The sequence below is a fragment of the Tachypleus tridentatus genome, chromosome 7, assembly GCF_004210375.1.
Source record: "Tachypleus tridentatus isolate NWPU-2018 chromosome 7, ASM421037v1, whole genome shotgun sequence".
Taxonomy (NCBI): Eukaryota; Metazoa; Arthropoda; class Merostomata; order Xiphosura; family Limulidae; genus Tachypleus; species Tachypleus tridentatus.
Window position 1 is genome coordinate 26219167 of NC_134831.1, and position 24482 is coordinate 26243648.

Here is a 24482-nt window from a genome sequence, read left to right on the forward strand (position 1 = left end):
GCTTTGCGCGAAATTAAATAAAAATACAAAAAAACATAATTTGAGTTTTATTAAGAGATATAATAGTGATTTGTATGGGATTTGTTATACTAGATTGTCTGTTTGTTCTCTAAGATAAGTTATTATGTTGTGACATTTACATGCTCTTTTAGCAAGAACCCCCCCCCCACTTGATCAGTAGTAATTCTATTGGTTGATAACTCTAAAAACAGAGGATTAATACCTGTGGTTGACACAGCACACATTTTTTTTTGTAGCTTTATGCTTAATAACAAACTATTAGCGGATTATGAAGTGTCATGACAGAAATCAGTGTGTGAATTATTTTTGTGATATTTTATCCGTTTTCTGTCTTTTTAATATCATAATTAATGTAAATTAACCATTTCTGAGTATAATATGAATTCTACCAGGTATATATTATAAGCAATTATATATTTAAGGGCTGTAAACACTGCATGTAAGGAGGGTTCTCAACTGATGACCTAGAGCATAGTAGTCATAGCAGCTTATTTTGTAGTTTGCTTGTTACTCGTAATTAGAACTATTTAATATCAGTTGCAGTTGTTATTGTAGAATGTTATCAGCTCTCCTGATAAAAACTAGTACGTAACTGCATATATCATAATGACTGAAATACACGCTATCATTGAACACTGATATTTTTTGTGTATTTTGGTTCAATAAAAGTGTTTAATAAGATTGAATTTTATGTATCGTATGACGCATACTTTATGTAATATGTGTTTTTATGGAGATAATTTAACTTGAATGTTATTTCGTTACAGATTTTCGAAGAAGCACTTTCTTAGTTTAATAGGCTTGACATAGTATTCGGTTAGGGCACTTGACTCGTAACGTGAGTTTGAATCCCATCACCGAAAATGCTCTTGCCTTTCAATCATGGGAGTGTTGTAGTTTTAATCTCACTGTTGGATTAAACTAGCATAAGAACTAGTAGCCTGTGATGTTGGCTTCTTTCTAACCTGTAACTTATAAATTAGGGACGGCTTGCACAGATAGCCCTTGAGTATATTTGCACCAAAAATGAAACAAACAAACAAACAGATAGTATAACATCACCGGAGCATTGAAACACAGATAATGTGTCTTTTATTTGTGTTGCTTTAAGTGAGACATTTCACAGTATAAAATCTGGTTACTATCTATAACCTACGGAAACTAAACCTTACACGTATGAAATGTATCATTAAGAAAATTATATTAATTTTATTTTTGTCCCTTTTGCAAAATATTTCATAGCTGCTGTTAAGTATAGTTTTAGGTGTACCAAGTCTGGTACATAGCAAATATTACGAGTAGTGTCACCTAATCAAAAATGTCGCCCATTATCACATTTGTTACATGCCAACAGAAGTAGATATGTATCTAGCGAAATACAGATTTCTTAAGTAATTATAATAAATTCTTAGTCAGTATATGGGAAGAAAGAAAAAACATGGTTAAAATCATGTTGTTTGTGCGTCATAAAAATTATAATAAGGTAGTTTCGATACTGACTTCAGATACATGTGATTTAGTTTTTGCATACATTGAGATGTATGGTATTTCTTCATTAAATACTTAAATTTGGCCTTCTTTCACAACATATTGAGCTGTAAAATTTGCATTATGGAGTCTGAATACCTTTACTCTTGAAATATTTTTTGTTGCTATATCGACTTGATTTCTCTGTGTTTTACATCAAGATACATATATAATTTTAACATTTGTTTTATTTTGTTATATCTGCTTAGAGAATACTATTTGTTATATAGTTGTTTCTTTCAGCAGAGTTAATGTGTAGCAATTATCATATCACAAAAGTCTATTTTATTGTTATATTTGAACATTTCAAACAGATAAACACATATTTTGAGATGTATTAATTTCATTATTTAGATAAAGAGAAAAAAAAAGTATTACCTACTAAGTGATAATGGTTTTAACTAGATTATGCTATGTCTGTGTAATTAGTATGGTTTCAAGTTAATAGAAAACTTTTATTTAGTTAGTAACAGCATTATACTCTTCATAAATTTCAAATCTTTATTTGTTGAGGTTTTAAACAAATCGGCCTGACTTATTAGACAAAGCACGCACAATATTCCAGTTTGACAGGTTACATAGAATTTAAAATCCTGTCTAAACAAGAAAAAAAAAAGATGTAGGTGTATCAACTGATTTCCCCAACCCTCTAGACAAAACTGCTACAGATTTTACCAGTTTTGAGACACGTCTGTTATATTAGATTGGTGCACATGACAAGGGTGTATTACTAAACTATTTTTGAATTTAAGGAAGTTAGTAATTTTCCAAGACACTACATTACAGATAAATCATTTTACATCTACTTAGCACGTATAAAGATTAATGTTTAGGAAGGTGGGATTCAGAATAGATCTGGAGCAAATTAGATTGCTTTTAAATAAGAAATATTTCCTAAAATCTGCATTGTCATGTGTAAAAAATTATACATCTTGACCCACAAGTCAAATGCCCATAACAGTACACAAAATTGGGATTAGGAAACGTGGGCCACGAGATCCAGAACATGCTTGGTGAGGCACAGACTCCGGGTTTGAGGGATCAGCTCTTTTCGTTTAACTGGTGGTTGTAAGGGTTTATGGAAAGCAAAAATATCAAATACGATCAAATTATTCCAAACCCGCCTACTATATAATGTGAAGAATGATTTCTTTCAAAGGTTTTGTACAACAAGAATTACTTCACAAAATAACTTTGCGAAGTAGTTAAAAAAAAACTGTATACCACTGCACCAGCACAGTGTTAGATATGAGAACTCCAGAGGAAAATATGCTTGAATCTTGAGAAATTCTTTCAGATGGTTACTTAGTTTTCATAAAAATTAGCATTTCTTTGAATTCTTAACCCTGAAAATTATACTATTCAATGCCTTTCTTCACCAGAAATAGAAAGGATATCTTATTCTCAGGTTTATGAAAAGGCCGTAATTTAGACGTAAATCCTTAAAAACGTGATTCTAATTTCCCAATATTATCATCAACCTGAACAGTAATAGCTTGCTGGTTCATTTGTTCTTCTAATAGTAGTATTAATGAATAAACAATATATTATTATAAAATACTTACCCTATTTTTTATTTACATTAATTTAATTAAAAAGTTGTTACAAATTATACTTCACAAACTTAATAGACTTCGTTCCCGAAACAGTTTTTGTTCAAGCGATTTTTCAATAGATGAATCATGTCAGATAAATAATCAATAAAGAAATTGTGAAAACTGTCAAAAAAAAACAACAGTAAACTAAATTTTACTTGGTAGATTGTTAGTCTAGGCTTTTACTTGTCAAAACACATAATTGACAATTTGGTCTCTGTATAATGGACTTCCTGCATGTTTTACTTCCAGCTTATTTATACCATTAGTATTATTAAGTATATTACTTAGCTACATGTTTTCTCCTGGTAGAGGATGAGCAATGGTGATCAAATGGTGAGCAGTTGACAGTTTTGGAACAAAGATAACAGTACAGTTTAGGTCTGAATTGGGTAAAATAACCAAAGTTTCTATACTATGAATGTAAATAAAGCTATATCTGTTGTTTTTTCTACCCACTAACGTAATGTATATTACTTTATTCCATGCTAACTAACTCCGGGCTGGTTCTCAGGTGGGGTTTGTTATACCCGAATCTCACTCTGCAAAACCCTTAAGGGTATTTGTTAGGTTTGTTGCCATTCATTCCAATGTTTGAACAGTTATAAGTGAGACACGTTTTCACTAAATAATAATTTAGATTGTGAATGACATTGTTGCCTCAATACAACCACACTTGTGCACCTACAATTGTTTACATTTCCTAAAACTTGATTTCCAAAATTATTTTCAGAAGATTAAAATGCAATCAATGAATAAGTGTGGGTAATTTAAGAATGCTAAAGATTATTTGAAATGATACTTGAGTGTTTGTGTGTGGCATGAGCAGAATGTATTATATAATTTTCAGTTGCATGTATATTCATGTGAAATAAACTATAGTTTTGTTATATTCATAGCAGAAAATAGTTTATCATATTGCTCATAACTAGTTTGGAAACTTTAAGTAGATTTCTCTTTATAGTAGGCACAAACTTTTGAATGAACTTATATTCAACTATGAATCAACTGCTGAAAATATATGTTCAAGATTCTGTCTTTTGTACTTATGTATGTCTGTGCTTTGTAGATGACAGACTTCTTGATGGTTGAATTTTAGTTCTAACATGTGTAGTATGGAAACTTAGCAGTTACAGTGAGTTATAAATTTGAGTTAATTGTGTACTTTTTCTTCTGTTCTTTGGTTAAACTTGTATCACAAAATCTATGCCATTTCTGTTTGGTGCTTATTTCAAAATATAATTATTGTTATACATATGAACAAGTATATGTAAATAAAAGCTTGGTTATTTACAAACTCAGCAACTATCCTTACAAAGACATTTTTAAGTAGGGAAGTAGCTTGGAGACAACTGGATATTCTGGTTATGACAAATTATGCCATGACATCATTCAGTTGTTTAACTTGTATAGTTTCTTGTTGAGGAGAGATGGTTGTCTTCCCACTGATTCAGGAAATGTATGGGTTGATGTTTTTATGTGTGGAGACTTGTGCTAGTTTGTAACCTTATACACATATGTAGATAACACATAACATATCTAGCCTTTAAAATAGGTTTGGTTTAAATGCCACAAACATTTTGTATGTTTGAAAATTAATCATTGATATTAAAACACTGATGCTATTTTCATTCCCAAGCTTACCAAACATGTTTTATTATTATGTATAATGACTAAGAGTATATATTTAATAAATAATTTTGCCATGCCAAGGGAAGTGTAGCTCAGACTGATGTGTATATAGTGATGTGTTAAATTACAGCATCAACGCCATAACAGTGCTCATGTACATATCTATGATAAATTCCAGAGGTGTTAAAATCAGTTTCAGTATGAGAATGACATTAACGCACAGTGAGTAGACTTTTCTGCATTTTTTTTAGTGTTGTTTTACAAGCCACAGAGTTGATTTTACACTTTTATGACTAATGTTTTACTGATATTACAGAACAATTCCATTTTAAAATATGCCATTTAACATTGGATATATTATTCTATGAGTCATTTTATTTTACTGTCCACAATAGAAAATCCTTAATACAAATAGTTAATTTTTTAAATTAATGTTTTCTCTTTTACAGAAGTTATAGCTTGATATTGTTACTGTAGCTTGTGTCTTTCTCTGTGTTTAGGGTAATCATTGTCTAACTTACTCGTATGTGTAGAGTTCACAAAGTTTAGATTTCTTAATCTTGCCAAACTGAGAGTTTGAGGGTCCATGGTTTATGCCCTGTTGATGCAAAATCATTCTTTTCACTCTGCTTACACGGGTGCATTATAAGTTTGATGGTTAAATTATACTATTTTATTAGAGTAGTTCAAAAGTTAATAATGGGTGCTGTTCACTGTCTGCTATCACTTTAGTTTCTTAGTTCAAAATTAGGAACAGCTAACTTAAATAGCCCTAATTACATGTACATTTGTATGAAATAAACTTCACAGTTACATTATATTCATAACAAAAAATAAATTTTTCATATTTTTCGTAATAAAGTTGGAAACTTTAAGTGTATTTCTCTTTAAAGTGAGCAGAAATGTTTAGATGAATTTATGTTCAACTATGAATCAAATGTTGAAAATATGTGTTCAAGATTATGTCTTTTGTGCTTGTGTATCAGATGTATGTCTGTGATTTATAGGTGACATACTCCTTGATGGTTGAATTCTAGTTCTAATATGTTTAGTATGGAAACTTAGCAGTTACAGTGAGTTATAAATTTGAGTTAAATGTGTACTTCCTTTTCTGTTGTTTAGTAAAACTTGAGGGATTACCTAAAACTGACAAACATAAATTTCAGTTAGACTCAATTTGTAAAGAATCAAAACTCAGTTTGAGTAGTAAATCTTCATTTGGCAGTAGAGAGGGTGACTACTTTTTTGAGAATGAATTCATTCATTTAATACATATATTTAATGTTGGTACTGAAGTTTGTTTAATACTATGGAAAGTTCACTTACAATTTTCTCACAACAAATTTGAAAATGACACAAGACACATTCACTGGTTTACTTATACATGAAAACAGTCATTCTAACCATACAAAATATGAGTTTTTACTATCATAATTTGGGATATTATTTAGGCTAATAAATGTTTAAAATAAACTAGTTGTCTAGACATTTTCATATTACAGACAGGAATAGCTCACAGTTATCAAGAAAAGGGTGTCCATAGCTTTATGGATTCATACTTTGTAGAGTTAGATACCTGGTAATACAGATTTCTAAGGTAACCATCTAAATATTCTATATTTTTCTAAAGTGATGTTATTTAATACTGAAGTAAATTTTAAAAGATGAATAAAACAGTATTTTAAGTAAATATAATGAACACATTACAGGTGCAATCAAAATATTTAGTGAACCTTGTTAAATTTGTTAATAATCATTGTATAATTGACAACAATATTTGTCAGTTGTTATCATAACTGAACAAATAAATGAGCAGTGCTGTTATGTACTACAAGATTTCTGCTTCTCTTGAATTATCTTGTAATGTAAAGAGAACTTCTTTCTCAAAATGGTGTACTGATACTGAGTTCTGTTGCCTTTTTCATTCATGTACTATTACATATAATGATAATAAACACATTAGCAGTAACAACTGAAACTTATTCATGATACAAAACTGGATTATTACATTGTAACACTAATATTATAAAGTATACGTTCTTTACAGAAATGAATGTGTTTAAGAGCTACGATATTTTGAAAATACAACAGTAATGTTTTTGGATCCCATATTAACTAGGTAATGAGAATGTGTTACTTCTTTCAGCTCAGTAGTCACAAAAGAGGGTACCTGAGTTTATATTAATAACTCTGGTAAATAAGAATTAATTAGTCCATTGATGTAAAATATTGTTTACAAAATTATTTTGTTTAACCCATCAAGAATTCTACTTCCAAGTGTCACTGAATTTGGTCAACCCATTAATTGGATTTACCATGAACAAATAAGAAAGACGAAATCGAAGAAAAAAAAGTGTACTTTTAAAGCATAAGTGACGTTAAAGTATGTTGTTATTATTATCTCTTCAGAAAACAATGCGTTGAAAATGTTGTAATTAATTTATAGGTGTTAGTCAAAGAGTTGGCGGTGGAGGGTGTTGAGTAGCTGTCTTCCCTGTAGTCTAACTGCATCAAAATTAGGTCCTGCTAACGTAAATAGTGCTCTGGTAGGTTAGCACGAAAATCACGAAGACAATCCTTGGGCTTTTAGCAAGAATTCACGCCCATTAGTAACGAACCTAAGGTCAACTACTACTTAGGAAGTGAGACACTTGCACGGTTACGTAAGCATTACAGTGGGTAATAGTATAGGATCTCAATTAAACTTTATATCATGCTACTGTTTAAACGAGCCTTTGACAGTGTGATACAGTCATGTTTAATATTTTCCTGGGTGTCTTTATAGTGCTAATGCTAGAAGCTTCTGTACAACAATGTAGGATCTCTGCTAAATTTTATATTATACCACTTTGAACGGTAAACAGCTTCATACAATCATATCTGGTATGTCGTTTTACTGTGTTGTGAGTGCAAACGTTAGATGTAGCTATTCTCTTAAACAGGTACAGAATTTAAAAAAAAATCATATATTCAACATCGGGAGCCATTAAGAACTTTCCAAATAACGAAAATATGTCTTACATATGTTTAAATATATTTATCTCAGTATCTGTGATTAAATTGTTGATGCAAATACCTTAAGATTAATTGGGTAAGAATATTTTTGAATAGGCTAATGACGGATAGCTTTACCTTTTCGACTCGCTTAGCAGGTAATAAGAGGTGAGAAAGAACCGACAGCCTAACATGGATAGTGGGAAATGAGATTCGATCCAAATGAGAGCAGAAGCAGTCTCTGCACTTTTGCTTCTTATGAGTACTGGGCTAAGATAGAACGTTCAGTGAAATTATCACAAAGAATTGGAGGCTCGCAGTTTTCGATTAATAGTATTTATTGTGATAGTCATTTAGATATGTATTGGACTGCTAGTTTTGTAGTTAACTATTTCAGTGTGTTTACTTCAATTTGATTACTTGCCTTAATTTATAAAGAGTTGGTATGAATGAGCATTTGTGTATTAACTTTTTTAAGTTTTTTTTTTTTTTTTTTGGTGGAGGGGTGTTCGCACAAAGCTACTCAAGGATTATATGTGTTAGTCCTTAGTTTTGAACTTAGGACTACAAGGAAGACAACTAGCTACTCGAGAGCATCGAATGATAACTCTCGATTCACTCCAGTTGAATGATGGTTATAAACAGTCACTTTTATAACGCACCCATGATCCCAAAAGTGCGAATCGCGATTTTGTGGTAACAGAAAGTGACCCGTTGACTCTTGGTCTCAGAGTCCCGCATTTTAACCACTGAACGACGCTCAGATCGCATATCATTCTATATATACTGATTCAGATTAAAAACAAACAAACAGCAACTGGGTTTTTGTGGATTCAGCGTGTTCTTATTGTTTCACTTAGTTTTTGTTGTTACATTTCTTTCTTTAAGTTTATGCTTAGTATACAGGTTAATTAACATACTGTATAATTCATTTAATTAATTACTTAATTACATATTGTGGGGATTCTCTGAAGAAAATATTCATTTAACTTACTTTTTTATTTCTTATATTTATATACCATACTAATTGTACCGGAAATATACAATAAATGTCCTTAATAACGTTTATTATAAGAAAAAGCAAGAAATTGTGAATTGAAACTACTGAAATAAATTGAAAATATTCGTATTTAATAATTTTGTTAATAACTTTTCTCTGCCTTGTTAGAAGAGATAATTCTATTACTGCATTAAACCAACATGGTGTTTGAAAATTAATTGTTTTTAAAAATCAAAAGTATTGCCGATTTCTTAATACAGGGTGGAATGTGCTCTGTGTCTGAAACCATGGAGAACGTGCGGACGACTGTAAGCAACCCAGTGGCACCTCCAAGCGTCCAAATAAAACATTATACAAGGTGAGTTTGGTAATTTGATTCGCTTAAAAATAGATTCAACTGTTATATAAGTGGTCATATGATAATTTTCTTTTGCGAGCATCAGAATTACTCTGTTAATTTATTAGCATCCTGTAAACATTTTTCAATTTTAGTCAATATTGTTTTTTTTTATCACATGGCTACTCAAAATTAAACTTCTGATTGAAATTTGAACGAGTCATATTTACGTAAAATATAAGATTATATATTTGCTTCTAGGCTAATGACATTGCTTATCTCATCCAATTTTATCTGTAGCATCTGTATATATTTATTTATTTACATTACATCCTTTCATTGCGCCGATTTGCATCCGATAAATGGCAATAAAAACCATATTTTAAAGTAAACTTATGAATGTTCCGAGTACAATAGTTAATACATAATATACAGTTATGAAGAACTGGATTTGAGACAGTTCATATTTCTCATTTTTGCCTATTTAAAGAGGAAGCTAAACGATATTGCGAAAAATGCTAGACGTTGTTTAGCATAGTAAGATAGATATCATCCAACGGCAAATTAAAAAATAGAGCTATGAAAAACAAGATATCACTTTCAGCATAAGAAAAAAAGTTTAAAATTAACCAGTTATTTATTAATTAAAAACAATACCCTTTTTAAATGACTTCAGTAATTACAGTTTTGGTTTAATTTGTATAAAGATATTCGAAAATATGAATAAGGTACAGTTTCCTCGTTTTCTCGATAAATTTTTTGTGTATGTGTTAACGCTTCATCAACTTAATAGTCAGTGTACGGAATTACATTGCTAAAATAAAGGTTCGATTCCCTGCAGTGGATAATGTGCAGGCAGCTCGTTGCATAGCTTTGCGCTAAAATAACAACAAGCATCAATCTACCTAAGATTTACGACATTATATTACGTAGTGCTCTTTACAGATGTTAATTAATAGTGTTGTACCTTCCCGAAAACATCCGAAAAAATATAATGTCTTCCTAATGCGTTCTATGAGTGATGGTTAAATCCTACAATTAGGCGAAAGAAAAGTTGTCACTGGTGGGTGATGGTATTGACTAGGTATCTTCCTTCAATTTAAGTCGTTCAAAATTAAGAACGACTATTTGCAGTAGCCCTTGTGTAGCTTTGCGTGAAAATTTTAAATTAGACAAACAACATTTGTGTAATAATCTTCTCGTTCTAAGTTATATTTGATATATCATCACTTCATTCTGTCTCAACTTGACCTGTTTCTGACTCCCCTAAATGACCAAACGTATGACGCTGAAAAGTTAGATGTGATACATGTGGCAAGCATAGATCCTTGTTTTTGTTGTTAAGCACAAAAATAAGCACAAGGGTTTATGCCTGTTTTATACATGTTTAACTCTAGTCGTTAATATTTTAGTTGACTTTTGACTATACATACTTTTTTAAATAAAATCGTTCATGTGAAGCCTAATCTTTCATTCGATTCACGTTTGCCCCTGATTACTGGGTAAAAGCAGTTCCACCTCTTATTAGTATTTTTGAACCCTATACAAAAGTTAATCGAAGTTCAGTTCATTCGTTACAGGTATTTAGATTGTAGACAACTTGGAAATACAAATTTTCATTCACCTCTATCAGTATAAAATGTAATTGGCAGCTTTCTTGAAAAAAGAAATTATATATATATATATATATATATATATGTATGTATATTCAAAATTTCATATAATGACGGAGCGTATATTATAATTATGGTATTTTGAGATCGCATTTACTCACGTAATGCTACTGATTTATTCTAGTGGAACATTAAGCGTACAAGCTGTTTAAAACACTGAAAGTACACGTGATGCCTATATCTATCATTCGACATATCGATTGTCACTACCAATTTAGAATAATTCCACCTCTTATCAGTAACCCTAATTAACTACATATTTAACACAGCTGTTATATATATATATATGTGTGCATGGACTGGGTATTTCTGATTTTCATCTTACCTTGCTTTCTAACAGATGCATATCTTCTGAAAACAGGGGTTTTCATTTTTTATTTTAATACTGTTTTATCACGTTGTTGAATAGATCAGCGTGAAAAGTTAGATACCTTGCGAATTGTTGGTGAGTTAGAAGTGGAACATCTCTCTCCCGAAGTGATTTGGATCAAATCTTATATAGAATTTAACTGTTTCGTTTTAGTTACTGCATAGCGTAAAAAGTACCTAATGAAAGTCTTTAGGCGTTTAATATTTGATTTGGAGTGTACAATAAATGTATGATGGTAGAAGCTATTTATGTTTCATTATAAATAATGAAGTTTATCTGACTTATGATTCAAGTGGTCGTGTAACCTATGAAAAGTTTTCAGACAAACCAGTAATTGTTACATACAGACGGAAATTAATTATTATTTATATTCTGTTTGACTATTTTTGGCCATAGAACATTTTCCCCGTTTATAGTGTTACGTTACGTATTATAGTTTCAAATAGCGGAAGTTTTAATTATAATTTAAAAGTTAATTGAATGTCGATATGTACCAACTCTATATTTGCCAACAAAATTGATGCACACAGTTTTCTTTCTTAACACAAGTATATTTTAATATACAAACAACAATACAATTTATGATAATGGTTGTTACAGATAGTTATTACAAATGATGATTTATATATACAAACATTCTACAAGCTAAGAAACAACACTGATTGTTCTATCTGGCCTATAACTGAATATTTCAGTGACAGTTTACAATGAGCGGATTAATTCTGTGCTGATACACAGGTACTCTTCCCTTGACGGAAAGTTAGTTAGCTTTTTCACACGCGAGTTTTTCCGACGAAAAGATCTAATGTCATCTTAGAAATACTAACTTCTGAAGTTAATTTACTGAAGTTAAATGGTTTGTAATGTTCGAAATGGTTCCTTTTCAAATGTCTGTAGTTTTTAGATTAATAAGCATTTATCAGTTTATCATAGTTATAGCTTCAGAAGTTTATAGTATACTAACAGTAGCAAACCAACAACAATATTAGAACTGTCTACTCGCGCGTCTGTTTGTAAACTTTAAGGCGATATTCTCGAAAGTTCAGGTGGCAATAATAATGGCAATCACTAGTATTTTACATACATTGTTGATCCTTACGCTCAAAAATCTTCTACAAATTTAGTAAATAGGCGAGAATTTCGCAATACACATTTAACATTATCAGTTATATGCATATATATATATATATATATTTAACTGAAACAAACATCAATATTAAAATAAATATACGTTAGTAAATCCGTTACACTAGCTACTAAAGAGACGTTGATATATAATTGCAGTATTTCACGATGTGTGTGTCTTCAGAAGAAATTCTATAGTGTGAGGCCATATTCCTACATGACATCTGGCTTTCTGTCAGTATGATTCGTAAATTGGAGGAAGAAAGAAGGAAAGTTTTAGCCTTTTGTCCGCTGCTGTCGCTATGACAACAAAAGAAAATTCGATGTTGCTCAGGGATAGGATGTCTCATAGCTTTTGAAAACGCTGTACGTTGTTAAGTGAAATCACATCTTCCTAGTACTGGTAATTATTGGTACGTATAAATTAACAATTGCAAAAAAATGTATAGAAAATTTAAAATTATTCTAATCAGTCAAATAAAATAACACTAACAGTACAGTAAAAAATAATCAAGAGGGTAGATACATAAATAATTCAATGTTTCAGTGCTTCTCTGAGTGGTAGGAATGTAGGAACGTAACAAATATTTCTACCCAGGAACTTTGGAATGCCTTAGCAATGTTAATTGACTTACTAGTGAGAATTTAATGAGATAATTCCTTGTCAGAAATCAACTGTTAGATCTTAACACTAGCATCTCTAGAAGACAACGTCTTCAGACAGGAAATGACCTTTTACTCTAGGAATTGTTACAATGTAGTGGTTGTCTGCTCAGTAAAATGGCCAAACAAATTAGTACTTCAGCCACATATTTATGAAAATGTGTTATTTATCTATTTTACTCTTCTATGCTATGGAAATTCTGCATTAATTTGAGTTTTTGTTTTAAGTACAAATTTTAATATCCAATATGTATTTGCTCAATAGAATAATGTTTCAAGTGTGAGAAATGTGTATGCATACAGGAACACATACAGAGGTTGGACAAAATAGTTGAAACACCCATTAAGTTTAATTAGTCCTCCATTAACAAACATACAGTGTTAACATGACCTTAAATTGGTTAAAAGGTGTTGTGCATCAGATAGAATTTTTTCTTTTTTTTTTTAACCATTTGCTGATCAAGGTTTCTTTGAATTCTTGATGTTGTTATTGGAATATTTTTAGAAACATTGTTTGAAGAACTGACTGAAGAGAATTGTTAATAATTAAATCTGGTAACTATGGTCACAATGATCTGCAATAAAGTTTAAGTAGTTATAAACTTTCTGGGTTATTAAGTTATTTTGTTTTATACCAAACATAACCGCTTCAATTTTGTGAAAGAAAAATGTATAAGATAATTAATCTATTCAAATTACAAAATACATTTTAGGCCAATTCTCCAAAAATACTGTAATATACTATTTATATACAGTAAACCTTAATTATATAAAATAATTTAAAACAAAATTAACTTAATTTTTTTCCCTGCTAGAGATGATAAAACATGAGCCAAAAAGTTAGGATGTTTCCATTATTTTGTCCAATTTGGTCATTACATCAAAAATATGGCAGTGGCAGATAGTTTCAGTAGCTCTGCTATAAATACAACAAAGAAACAATCTTGAGGTCATGAGACATTTAAACATTTTAAAATAGTTACTTACATGGCTGAAATGTTATATGGGTGAAATAAATACAAAATGTCTTTTCTTTCATAATCTTAAAAGTAATTTACTTGCTGTCTTATCAACATTTATTTAAGGCTTCAATTTGTGAATCAAAGACACTATTTTTTATATAGTGATATATATTAATTTTAATATCTATGTTTGTTTCAGTTTAATTCATGTAACTATATTATTAAATGTGTATTGAGTAAATCATGCCTGTTCTCTAACATTTTAGAATATTCAACAATATATGTTTTACAAAAGCACTAGCATATTGTTGGACCAGCTGAATTTTCAAGAATCTCACCCAATAACTATAAAAGCTAGCCACTGCAATACACAGAGACAATTTTAGAACATTGTTGGTCTGCTACAGTCAGTTTGCTTTAGAAGCTATAAATGTGATTAATCAGAAAACTACAGAATTTGATCAGGAATGCTGACAGATTTTGAACATTATGAACCATTTAACTTCAGATGTTGGTATTTCTATGAATCCATCACATAACTTCAGCAGAAAAAACTCGCATGTGAAGAATAGAGTTAGCTAGGATTTCCATCAAGTAAAGTGAATCTGTCTATCGACATAAAAGTAACTTGCATCTTGTAGACCTGGACCATCAATAAAAATATTCAGTTCCAGACAAGATAGAAGAATAGATATTGTTTGTAAGTTTGTTTTGTAAATGTTTTGTATATAAATAATTATATGTAATAACCATTATTATAAATTGTAGTTTGTTGGGTTTTTTTTTCTACATATTAAAATACATTTGTGTTAAGAAATAAAATTGTGTGAATGAATCTTGTTGGCAAATATTATAAATTTGATACATATTAGCATTTAATTAACTTCTAAATTAAAATTAAAACTTCCAGCTAGTTGAAATCACAATACATAATTTTATAAATCAGAGACTTGTTATGATACGTAACACCACAGAGGCTTCTTTCACCATTGGCCCTTGCTTGGACCTTAAACATATTGGATGTGATGAACATGTCACAGTCTCCTAGGTCATGTTCGACTATACTAAACTTGATGGGTGATCTAAACTTTGAGAATTCTTTTACGCATGTTCTCAGTTTCCTTTTCATAGACTCAGTATATCTTGCTAACAGTAAGCAAAGTAAATTTGTAAACTACTATAAATGAGTGTGATATGGGAATATGGTCTGAAATTAAAAAAGAAAAAAATAATGTAGGTGACAATTAGGTTTGAAATTACATCTTAACTGTACATGTGAGTATATTCTATAAATAACCTGTCTTAGTTGATTCTTCATGAATAAGAAATATTTATCCATAAAAGGTAAATAACTAAGTTATTTAGATACTTTATTGAAGTAATATTAGACATGTTTCTGTTATTTTACTTTCATTGCTTATTTCAATAGAAAAATATGTACACAGAAAATATCAAATATCAACAAATTCTTTGTATCTGTCTTTATAATTACAAGATATTTTATACACAGTGAGAATCAGAATTTTACTAAATTCTCTTTAAAGACATCTGGAATAAAACTGTCAAAATCAAAATATAGATCTGTAATTGTTTTCTTATGATATATTTTGCAACTTTCTATCTTTGTTTCAGATAATAGTGTCTAAAAGGGGAAGTTTGTGATCTTGTTAACAATATACAGTAAACATGATGCTGTTATGTTTACTATTTAAGCACCATTAAAATTGGAAAAAAACTTGTTTAGAATACCTAAAAATAGTGAAAGGTTTGAGCAGTGTCATCCTTAACAAACTTGTTTCTGTCATTGTGAAAACTGCCCTCTGCAGTTCAAAAGATTTACGTTTTTTGTTGAAGGCATAATTCATCAATTTTTTAAAAAAACAAAACAAACTGTTCTGGTATATGAATAGCATTGGAGTTCTTTTTAAATGCACATTCAGCATTTAGTTGCATTGTTTCCTTTAATTGTATATTGGGATAGAAAGACTCAATGTTGAAACTTAGACAATGCATATCAGTATGAAAATTAAGTTTATATATTTCTTGGGAAAATTCAAAACTATCTTTCAGGATGTATTCATTTGTGGTAAATACTTTTCAAAATCTCACTATAAAACCAACCAAGCCATAGCTATAAATTCCAATCTTAGAACTTTGACAATTCATAAAAATATACACGTTAGTCCAACTGTCCAAATACTGTTTTCCACCAGGAAAAAATTTCCTTCTGTAATTTAATTTAATAAAAGCCTCTGTAAACCACATTCCATCAAGTATATAGGATCGTGATCAATTTCACAAATTTATTGCTGTCATAAATAATTTCTTGAATGTAATTATCAGTATCTAAGATTGCAACACTATTATGTAACAGATTTACTATTATTTATTTATTTTAATATCAATGTTTGTTTTATACACACCATATCTACATATAATAACTTTAGAAATCGATTTGCCCACTTAACAAGAGAGCTACAACCTTTAAGACTGGGTAGACAACTACCTACATTACAGAAAAAAAATGAAAACAAAAACTTTTAAGTTTTACTTACTATCCCCTTCCCTAACTTATTAATGCTTTACCCTAATAGAAAAATAAAAAAGGCATATAATTTCCAGTAGAAAAACAAGATTGTAAAATGGTCTGACCCAAATATATTAAAAGCAAGACAGAAATAAAAAAATAAAAAGTTGTTTTGTTAGCAGGTTACTTTAGGATTATAAGACGTAATGTTTTAGTTGTTTTAGCCCTTTATTTTTTACATTTCGTTCATTTGAAAAAAAGGTATATTAATATATATTGTCAGTCAGAGCAAGCTGTTTATTTAAGTTTAAATTATCCAGATGACTGTTGGTAATCGAAAATACTTTTGTACATTACTGTGATGATGATATTACATTGTCTCGTCATAAAAAAATACCGTCGTTCTTTTTTCACAAGGTTCAGCTAGCTTAAGAGATTTAATGTAGTTCGAAAAACATATTAAGCTACCATTGCAAAAGGATGTTTATAATAAAAGTATAAAGATAAAACATAACATTAAAATATAATAAAATTTGATTCATTAAACCTTATCTATTATATAAAAAAGCTAGTTCTCTTCCCTGTTCGTCCGTGTCGTAGAGACAAAACCTTTAAACTGATGTTGTCTTAAATATGTAAATATTCTTAACGTTCACGATGACTGGCTTGAAATACATTTTTTTTTATCGTTTTCCGTCTTAGGTTATATAGACATTTCGAAGTTCTTGGAGAGCTTTTGAAACATCTAAGTTAGATATTAGTGGCAATAATTCGTATACTTTTACAAGGTTTTCATGAAGTTTTTCAGTTCTATAAAACTTTTTTCTTTTTCTCTCTCTCCTAAACGTAATACCATTAGTAGTCTTAACTAGTTGAGGGTACTTGAAATTAATTTTTAGGTTTAAACTTCGTGATAAAATTTTTATACTTAGCCTATTAATTTCGAGTGCGTAATCTTCCTTCGGCGTTTAAGCCTTAATTTAACTGTCGAACAAAACAAGGTTTTTGTATTGTTGGAACAAAGAAATAACAGAGTACTTGTTACAGAACATACTGACACTAGCGGATGGCTTGAATTTCAAGTACTGTCAGATTTAATGTTCATTGGGCAACGTAACTCAGTGTAACCACGTGTAAGCAAAACTTAACACATCCTCTCTAAAACCGTCTCGTGACCTTTAGAAGGGTTTAACAAACCAACAGCAACGAGTGAAGATTATTCTTCTACTAGTGTTATCGGACCCGTCAAAAAATTAAGTATTAAAGTTTTGTAAAAACCTTCCAGAGAACGTACTTTTCTAATTACGTCATATAGCTTAAAAATTACGGCTTAAGTGACGAAGAAAGATCACTCACTCAAAATTAACAGGCTAAAGATCAAAATGTTATCATAAAGTTTAAACCTAAAAATGAATTTCATGTAGCGTCACCAGTTAAGACTAATAATGGCAACGCGTTTGGGCGAAAATTAAAAACGTATCGCCAAACAAATAAGACTGAAAACTTGACGAAAACCTAATAAAAAATATGAATTATGGTTACTAATCTAACTTAGATATTTTAACTCACCAAGAACATCAAAATATCTACTTCAAGTTAAGTATATGCATAAACTAAAACGTAAAATCATCTAAGTAGAGCAGTTCAAGCCAGCTCTTCTGAACGTTCGAAGTATATTAACGCTTAAGACAACAATAACAGGGCTTATAGTTTTATTGTCAAGCGTCACATGCGAACGGAGCTGAGCGTTTACAAAATACAACTAGCTTCCATATATATGTAATCCGATTTGAATATCTTGTACTACGTTTTATTCACAGTGCAAGAGCTGATTAACTTGTGCTTATGTAATATAGCCTAGTCGTTGGGAAGTTCGACATACAGTCTTTGGGTCGGGTTCGAATCCCTTTATGAAAATTTTCAAGCGTGGAGACATCACGATGTGATGGCCCATCCTATTCGATCAGGGACGAAATTCAACAAATACACAAAATTAATATCGTGGTGAAACTATACTACGTAAATTGTTAGTAATGGTGGTATAAAACTGGGCCATTTACTTTTATATAAATGTTTAATAAAGTTATTATTTTCTCTAAATGGTTCAAAGATTTTTTTCAGTGTTACGTAAAACACGATATCCCACTTGTTATGTGGATTGTACGAATTTACATTTTTTTTTTTTTTTTGCTGTATAATCATCCATTGTTTGCTTTTCAAACCAATAAATTTCATGGTATAATATGGCTTCATAGACGGCGCTTGTGTTGTTCTTTGTAGACAACCAGACGGAAGAAGCAGGTTTCCTAAGCTTGACGAATGTGCTCACTTCCACTATGATAATGTAGAACTTGGCCCTATCATGGTAAGAATAGACCATCCCTTTTTTTGTGTGTATAAGTCATGAAGAAATAAAGAGGCATTGGCCATCTAAAACACTTGATTTTCTTAATTTCATATTATATTTGTATACTATAAGATATCTTTAATCACTTAAAGTTTTTAAATAATTTCAGATCCTCAGATTTTAATAAAACAAAAACTTTATTAATTAGTTGTGTATTTTTAATTTTAAAATAGTTATGTTGTTATACAAATTATTCCTGATAATAGTTTGTAATGCTTGTTTGTAATTAAAAAATTATTTAGAAATCATATTAATATTGTTTTGACTTGATTGAAGTAGAGATCAAATGATCGTACTCGAACAAAAAACATTCTCTGATAAAGTGAATACTGAATTTTTTAAAAAACCCTTGTTTCTTTTAGAGCAAAACTACTTCAACTATTTACTGTCTATTGCGGGGAATCGAAACCCGGATTTTAGTGTTGTAATTTCGTAGACTTACGTTTGTTTCACTGGAAGACTATTCTGAACTTTGTTGGAGATTGTTTAAACAAAGTAAAATTATATTGATTACTGACATTTTAAAAGCTAGAAATGTTTTAATGTCTTTTGTTTGTTTGTTTTTCAAATTTTAAAATCACGAAGACGAATCGTTGTTGTTATAAGCAATGTATTTTTCTACCAGTTACAAGCGCTGTCATAGAATCAGTTACTTCGATGTCGTACAAGAATTACTGAAAGGTTCTGTTGTATATAATTTTCAAGAATTTACAAAGTAACGTGGAATTTACAGATGTTAAAGGCCTCAATTGATAATCATTTCTTAGTTGAGGGGTCTGTCATGGCTTGTGGTTATGCTGTCAGACTCTCAATATATGACTTACGGAATAAAACTCCTTGCTAGTCCTTTCGGCCGTAAGGGTGTTATAAAGTTACAGTAACTCTCACTCGTCTAAGTGAGGAATATCAAAGAATTGGCAGTGGGTGGCATTCACTATCTGACTGCTATTTAATCTAACACTTCAAAATGAGCAACAGCCAACGGAAATAGCCCCGAAGTATCTGTGCACGAAATTCCATAAGAACAAACAAGTAATCATTAATTTAATGAAGGCTAACGATATTTAAACATGTTATTTTTATTTCCAGTAAAGATATAACCGTGTAAATGTATTGGTCGCTTTTTCTTTTAATTGTATTTTAGTACTTGTTATATTTGTTCTTGTGACTCGGCAAAATAATGGAACATTAATATTGCTCAAAATTTACTAAAGACTCGTGAATCGAAGTCTAATATCTCTAAAATCCAGTTGGTAACGCTTCGTTTGTCTGTTACTTAAGAAATCTATGAGATGTTTTTAGTATGTATATGATACATCGAATGATCACGAAGGATTGCTTGAATTCCACTGTTGTATAGTTCTAATTTATACATATACTTAACGTAAACATTTCGAAGTTCTTAGCACGTTTTACAAACATCCTAGTGTTTTATTAGGTTTTCGTGAAATTTTTCAGTGTTATTATTATTTTTGAATAAAACATTTTTTTTTCCAAACGTATTGTCATTAATCTTAACTAATAATGTTACTTGAAATTAAGTTTTTGTTTGAGCTTTAAATTTTGTGTTTAAATTTTTATCATAAACTTTAGCCTATTGGTTTTGGGTGTGTCATCATTTTTTGGGCCCCCCAGTGGCACAGTGGTATGTCTGCGGACTTGCACACTAAAAACCGGGTTTCGATACCCGTGGTGGGCAGAGCACAGATAGCCCATTGTGTAGCTTTGTGCTTAATTCTAAATAAACAAATAGATAAAAATCTTTTTTCGGAGTTTAAACCGCAAATTTTAGGTTATATAACGTAATCAGAAAAAAATGTTCGTTTCTGACGAGTCTCGCAAGGTTAGTTTTTACTGTCTGAACTCACATATAGGGGCAACTTTACTTGAAAAGGTTATAGTTTCTATTAGGATCGTCAGTGTAATACTCTTTCAAAAGACTCTGCACTTGTTTTATTTGATTTACAACATTTGTTTGATCTACACTGTGTAGAATTTGCCTCTTAAGAATGCAAAAAATGTTATAGCTAATAGAAATATTGAAGTAACTTTACAGAATACTCACTTTCGGGTGGAATTTTGTGAGGTTTGGCAATACAGTTGTATAGTAGTAAAGTCTTTCCGGTGTAGTGAAATTGACGAACTTTAACATGTTTACATAGAGAGACGTAAGTAACATCAACAGAAGAACTTGTCATACTGAAGTATTTCATAAATAGTGGTTTGTAGCACATACTAAAATATTGCCTAGTCCGAAGAAAGCCATACCTGTATAACTTAGTGTAAAAGTTGTTTCAGAATGTTATTTAGCGAACGGCCCAGCAAGGCTAGGTGGTTCAGGCGCTCGACTCGTAATCTGAGGGTTGCGGGTTCGATTTCCCATCTCACCAAACATGCTCGCCCTTTCAGCCGTGGGGACATTATGTTTGAACAATCCCACTTCGTTGGTAAGAGAGTAGCCCAAGTGTTGGCGGTGAGTGGTGATGTCTATTATACTGCTAAATTAGGGACGGTTATCGCAGATAGCCCTCGTATAGCTTGTGGCTTTGTGCGAAATTCGAGAACCAACAAACACATTATTTAGCGAAGCTAGAAGACAACATTCTGCTTTGAGGATCAAACTTGCGTTGTGTGAGAAAGTGTGTATCTGATACCACGTTCTCCTATCTTCCTTTTTATCAAAACGCTTAGCTTGGTATTTGTATTATTTACGAAATATGTTTTAGTTGAATAAAGTATACCTACCTCTCCATATCCAATTCTACGTTTCCCAAACAGTGGGTCGCGATCTCTAAGGGTGTTTGAAAGGGTTTCCAGTGAGTGTAGGGATAAGGTAATCATCTATTGGAAGTTATGTTTATTGTTTTAATAAAGTTTTAATGAAATATTGCCTAGTCCGAAGAAAGCCATACCTGTATAACTTAGTGTAAAAGTTGTTTCAGAATGTTATTTAGCGAACGGCCCAGCAAGGCTAGGTGGTTCAGGCGCTCGACTCGTAATCTGAGGGTTGCGGGTTCGATTTCCCATCTCACCAAACATGCTCGCACTTTCAGCCGTGGGGACATTATGTTTGAACAATCCCACTATTTGTTGGTAAGAGAGTAGCCCAAGTGTTGACGGTGGGTGGTGATGTCTATTATACTGCTAAATTAGGGACGGTTATCGCAGATAGCTCTCGTATAGCTTGTGGCTTTGTGCGAAATTCGAGAACCAACAAACACATTATTTAGCGAAGCTAGAAGACAACATTCTGCTTTGAGGATCAAACTTGCGTTGTCTGAGAAAGTGTGTATCTGATACCACGTTCTCCCATCTTCCTTTTTATCAAAACGCTTAGCTTGGTATTTGTATTATTTACGAAATATGTTTTAGTTGAATAAAGTATACCTACCTCTCCATATCCAATTCTATGTTTCCCAAACAGTGGGTCGCGATCTCTAAGGGTGTTTGAAAGGGTTTCCACTGAGTGTAGGGATAAGGTAATCATCTATTGGAAGTTATGTTTATTGTTTTAATAAAGTTTTAATGAAATGTCTGAGTTCATTTTGTTATTAAAGAAAATAATGTGTTCTCTAATAATGAATATATACTATTCTGCTTCAGATGTTTCAACCAAATATATTATTAGAAGGCGTTTGTCACTAAGGCATGTGATCCTTTGTGAAGTAGTCCAAGTTTTAATCGGTGTGGTGTATTTAAAATGATTGAATCAGTGAGTTACTGGTCCGTTTCTTTTTTATAACTTATCATAGTTAATCAACTCACTGTCTGGAAGTGATCATGTACTGCCAGTTATTTTTCCTCAGCCTCCCGTATACATGGCTATATACAGGGGTGGACAAAAATGTGCCTCTCCGTTGAAGTTGTTATTAATTTGTTATATTTTTTTATTAGATAACAGAAAAAAATGCAAAAATATATGTTTTTAGATCTCACTTCTCGAGATCTGTTCAAATGTGATCTCAAATCCGTTTTGTGATTATAGTTACATTTTCTCATAAAAAGTGTTGTGAACCTGCTGTAGTTTGTTATAACAAGTGTTGTGAACCTGCTGTAGTTTGTTATAACAAGTGTTGTGAACCTGCTGTAGTTTGTTTTAATAAGTGTTGTGAACCTGCTGTAGTTTGTTATAACAAGTGTTGTGAACCTGCTGTAGTTTGTTATAACAAGTGTTGTGAACCTGCTGTAGTTTCTTAGATGTTCTTATTCCAAGTAGTTTACAAAATGATCAAACAAGTTTCACTGCAGTTGTGGAGTCGTTAAAAGATATTTTAAAAATAAGAGAGTCGGTGTTTGGGGAATGGCCAGGTCAAACAAACTGAAAATTAATGGACTTAGTTAAACCGATTAACGAAAGATTGCAAGCCAAACATGGAAGATGAACTTTTTGAAATAATTAAAAAAGGATGAGAGTCAGTCACTCGGGAATATCTGTACAAACGTATTGAAAGCATACCACGTCGATGTGAATCAGGAGTGAGATCCATGGGAGTACCGACTAAATATTAACTTATGAAACTGATTTGTGTTATTTTGAGTTTCATTTTTACGTTGATTGCTTAATGTATTTTGTTGGACTTTCGCCGGACGTAACGCTTTGAATTTAGACAGATAAGGCCAATTTTTGTCTTGTCTGACCACTAAACCCTCTGCCACATGTCTGTAGTATCATTTACGCGCGTTGTTGTAAACTTCATAGGGGACTTAAGATTATTTGGTAGTAATGGCTCCTTTCTTGCCACTCACCCATACAGGCTAGCTTTGTGTAAGGATAAGGATATTGTCGAACAGTAACTACCATCTCAGACATATAACTTTACAAATATTTCAAAGCCACTGTTGGCTTTACAGTGTGATCTCTAACCAAGACCGGCTACTTAGTTTGGAAAGGCAACCTGATCTGAGTGGTGAATAGGTGGTAACGAATCACATTCTACTTCTTAGTGATGGACTTCACTGAACTCAAATTGACAATCAGTAACTTTGAAAATTTCTTTTAACCTTTTCCTGATCTGTGCTTCTCTACCATTTTATCCCTGATTTGTTTGGAAAGCTCCGTAATCTTCGTGGTTAGTTTGTGGTGTCACTATGTGAGTTGTGGCTTAAACAGATGCATTTACTCTGAAGTCAAATTCAACCACTTTGATTACTCATAGGCAGATACCATTACACTAATTTTGTGACACTTTAAATCAATCTTTTGTACATGAACAGATTTAGGGGTTGCTGTAGCAAAGTGGTTGAATACTTGTGCAGTTGATAATATTCTAATTTCTTTAAAAATCTTACGTACTTATGTCATATCAACATTTTTTTCTTAACTTTATCGATTTGGTGTATGTTGTATAAATTTTAAATACAAAGTTCCATTTGAAAGTTTCATGATTGCAAGCTCAGATGGCAACAATAAGTGGAAAATTTGCAGGTGGGTGAATACTTTTGAAAGGCATTGTATAACATCGCAAAACAAACTACATTTCTTTTGCGGCATTAGTTGAGTATAAATTTATAGAATTGCAAATTTTGCATTAACCGTTTTACTGATATTTTAACTCGCTATAATTTCATATTTTCGGGAATTTTTTTTTTATCTCAATAAAAATATTTACCGATTGTAATATATTCTACCTTTATCATTAATTAAGAAAA

General features: G+C 31.2%; 1 protein-coding gene across 1 annotated transcript in view; it reads left to right on the forward strand.

Moving 5' to 3' along the window:
• LOC143255339 (uncharacterized) overlaps window positions 1–24482 on the forward strand; it is a 174802-nt gene that overhangs the window by 77160 nt on the left and 73160 nt on the right. The window contains 2 exon segments of the mRNA XM_076510828.1: window positions 9030–9127; window positions 18707–18791. Coding sequence (XP_076366943.1) covers window positions 9030–9127; window positions 18707–18791 — 183 coding nt within the window.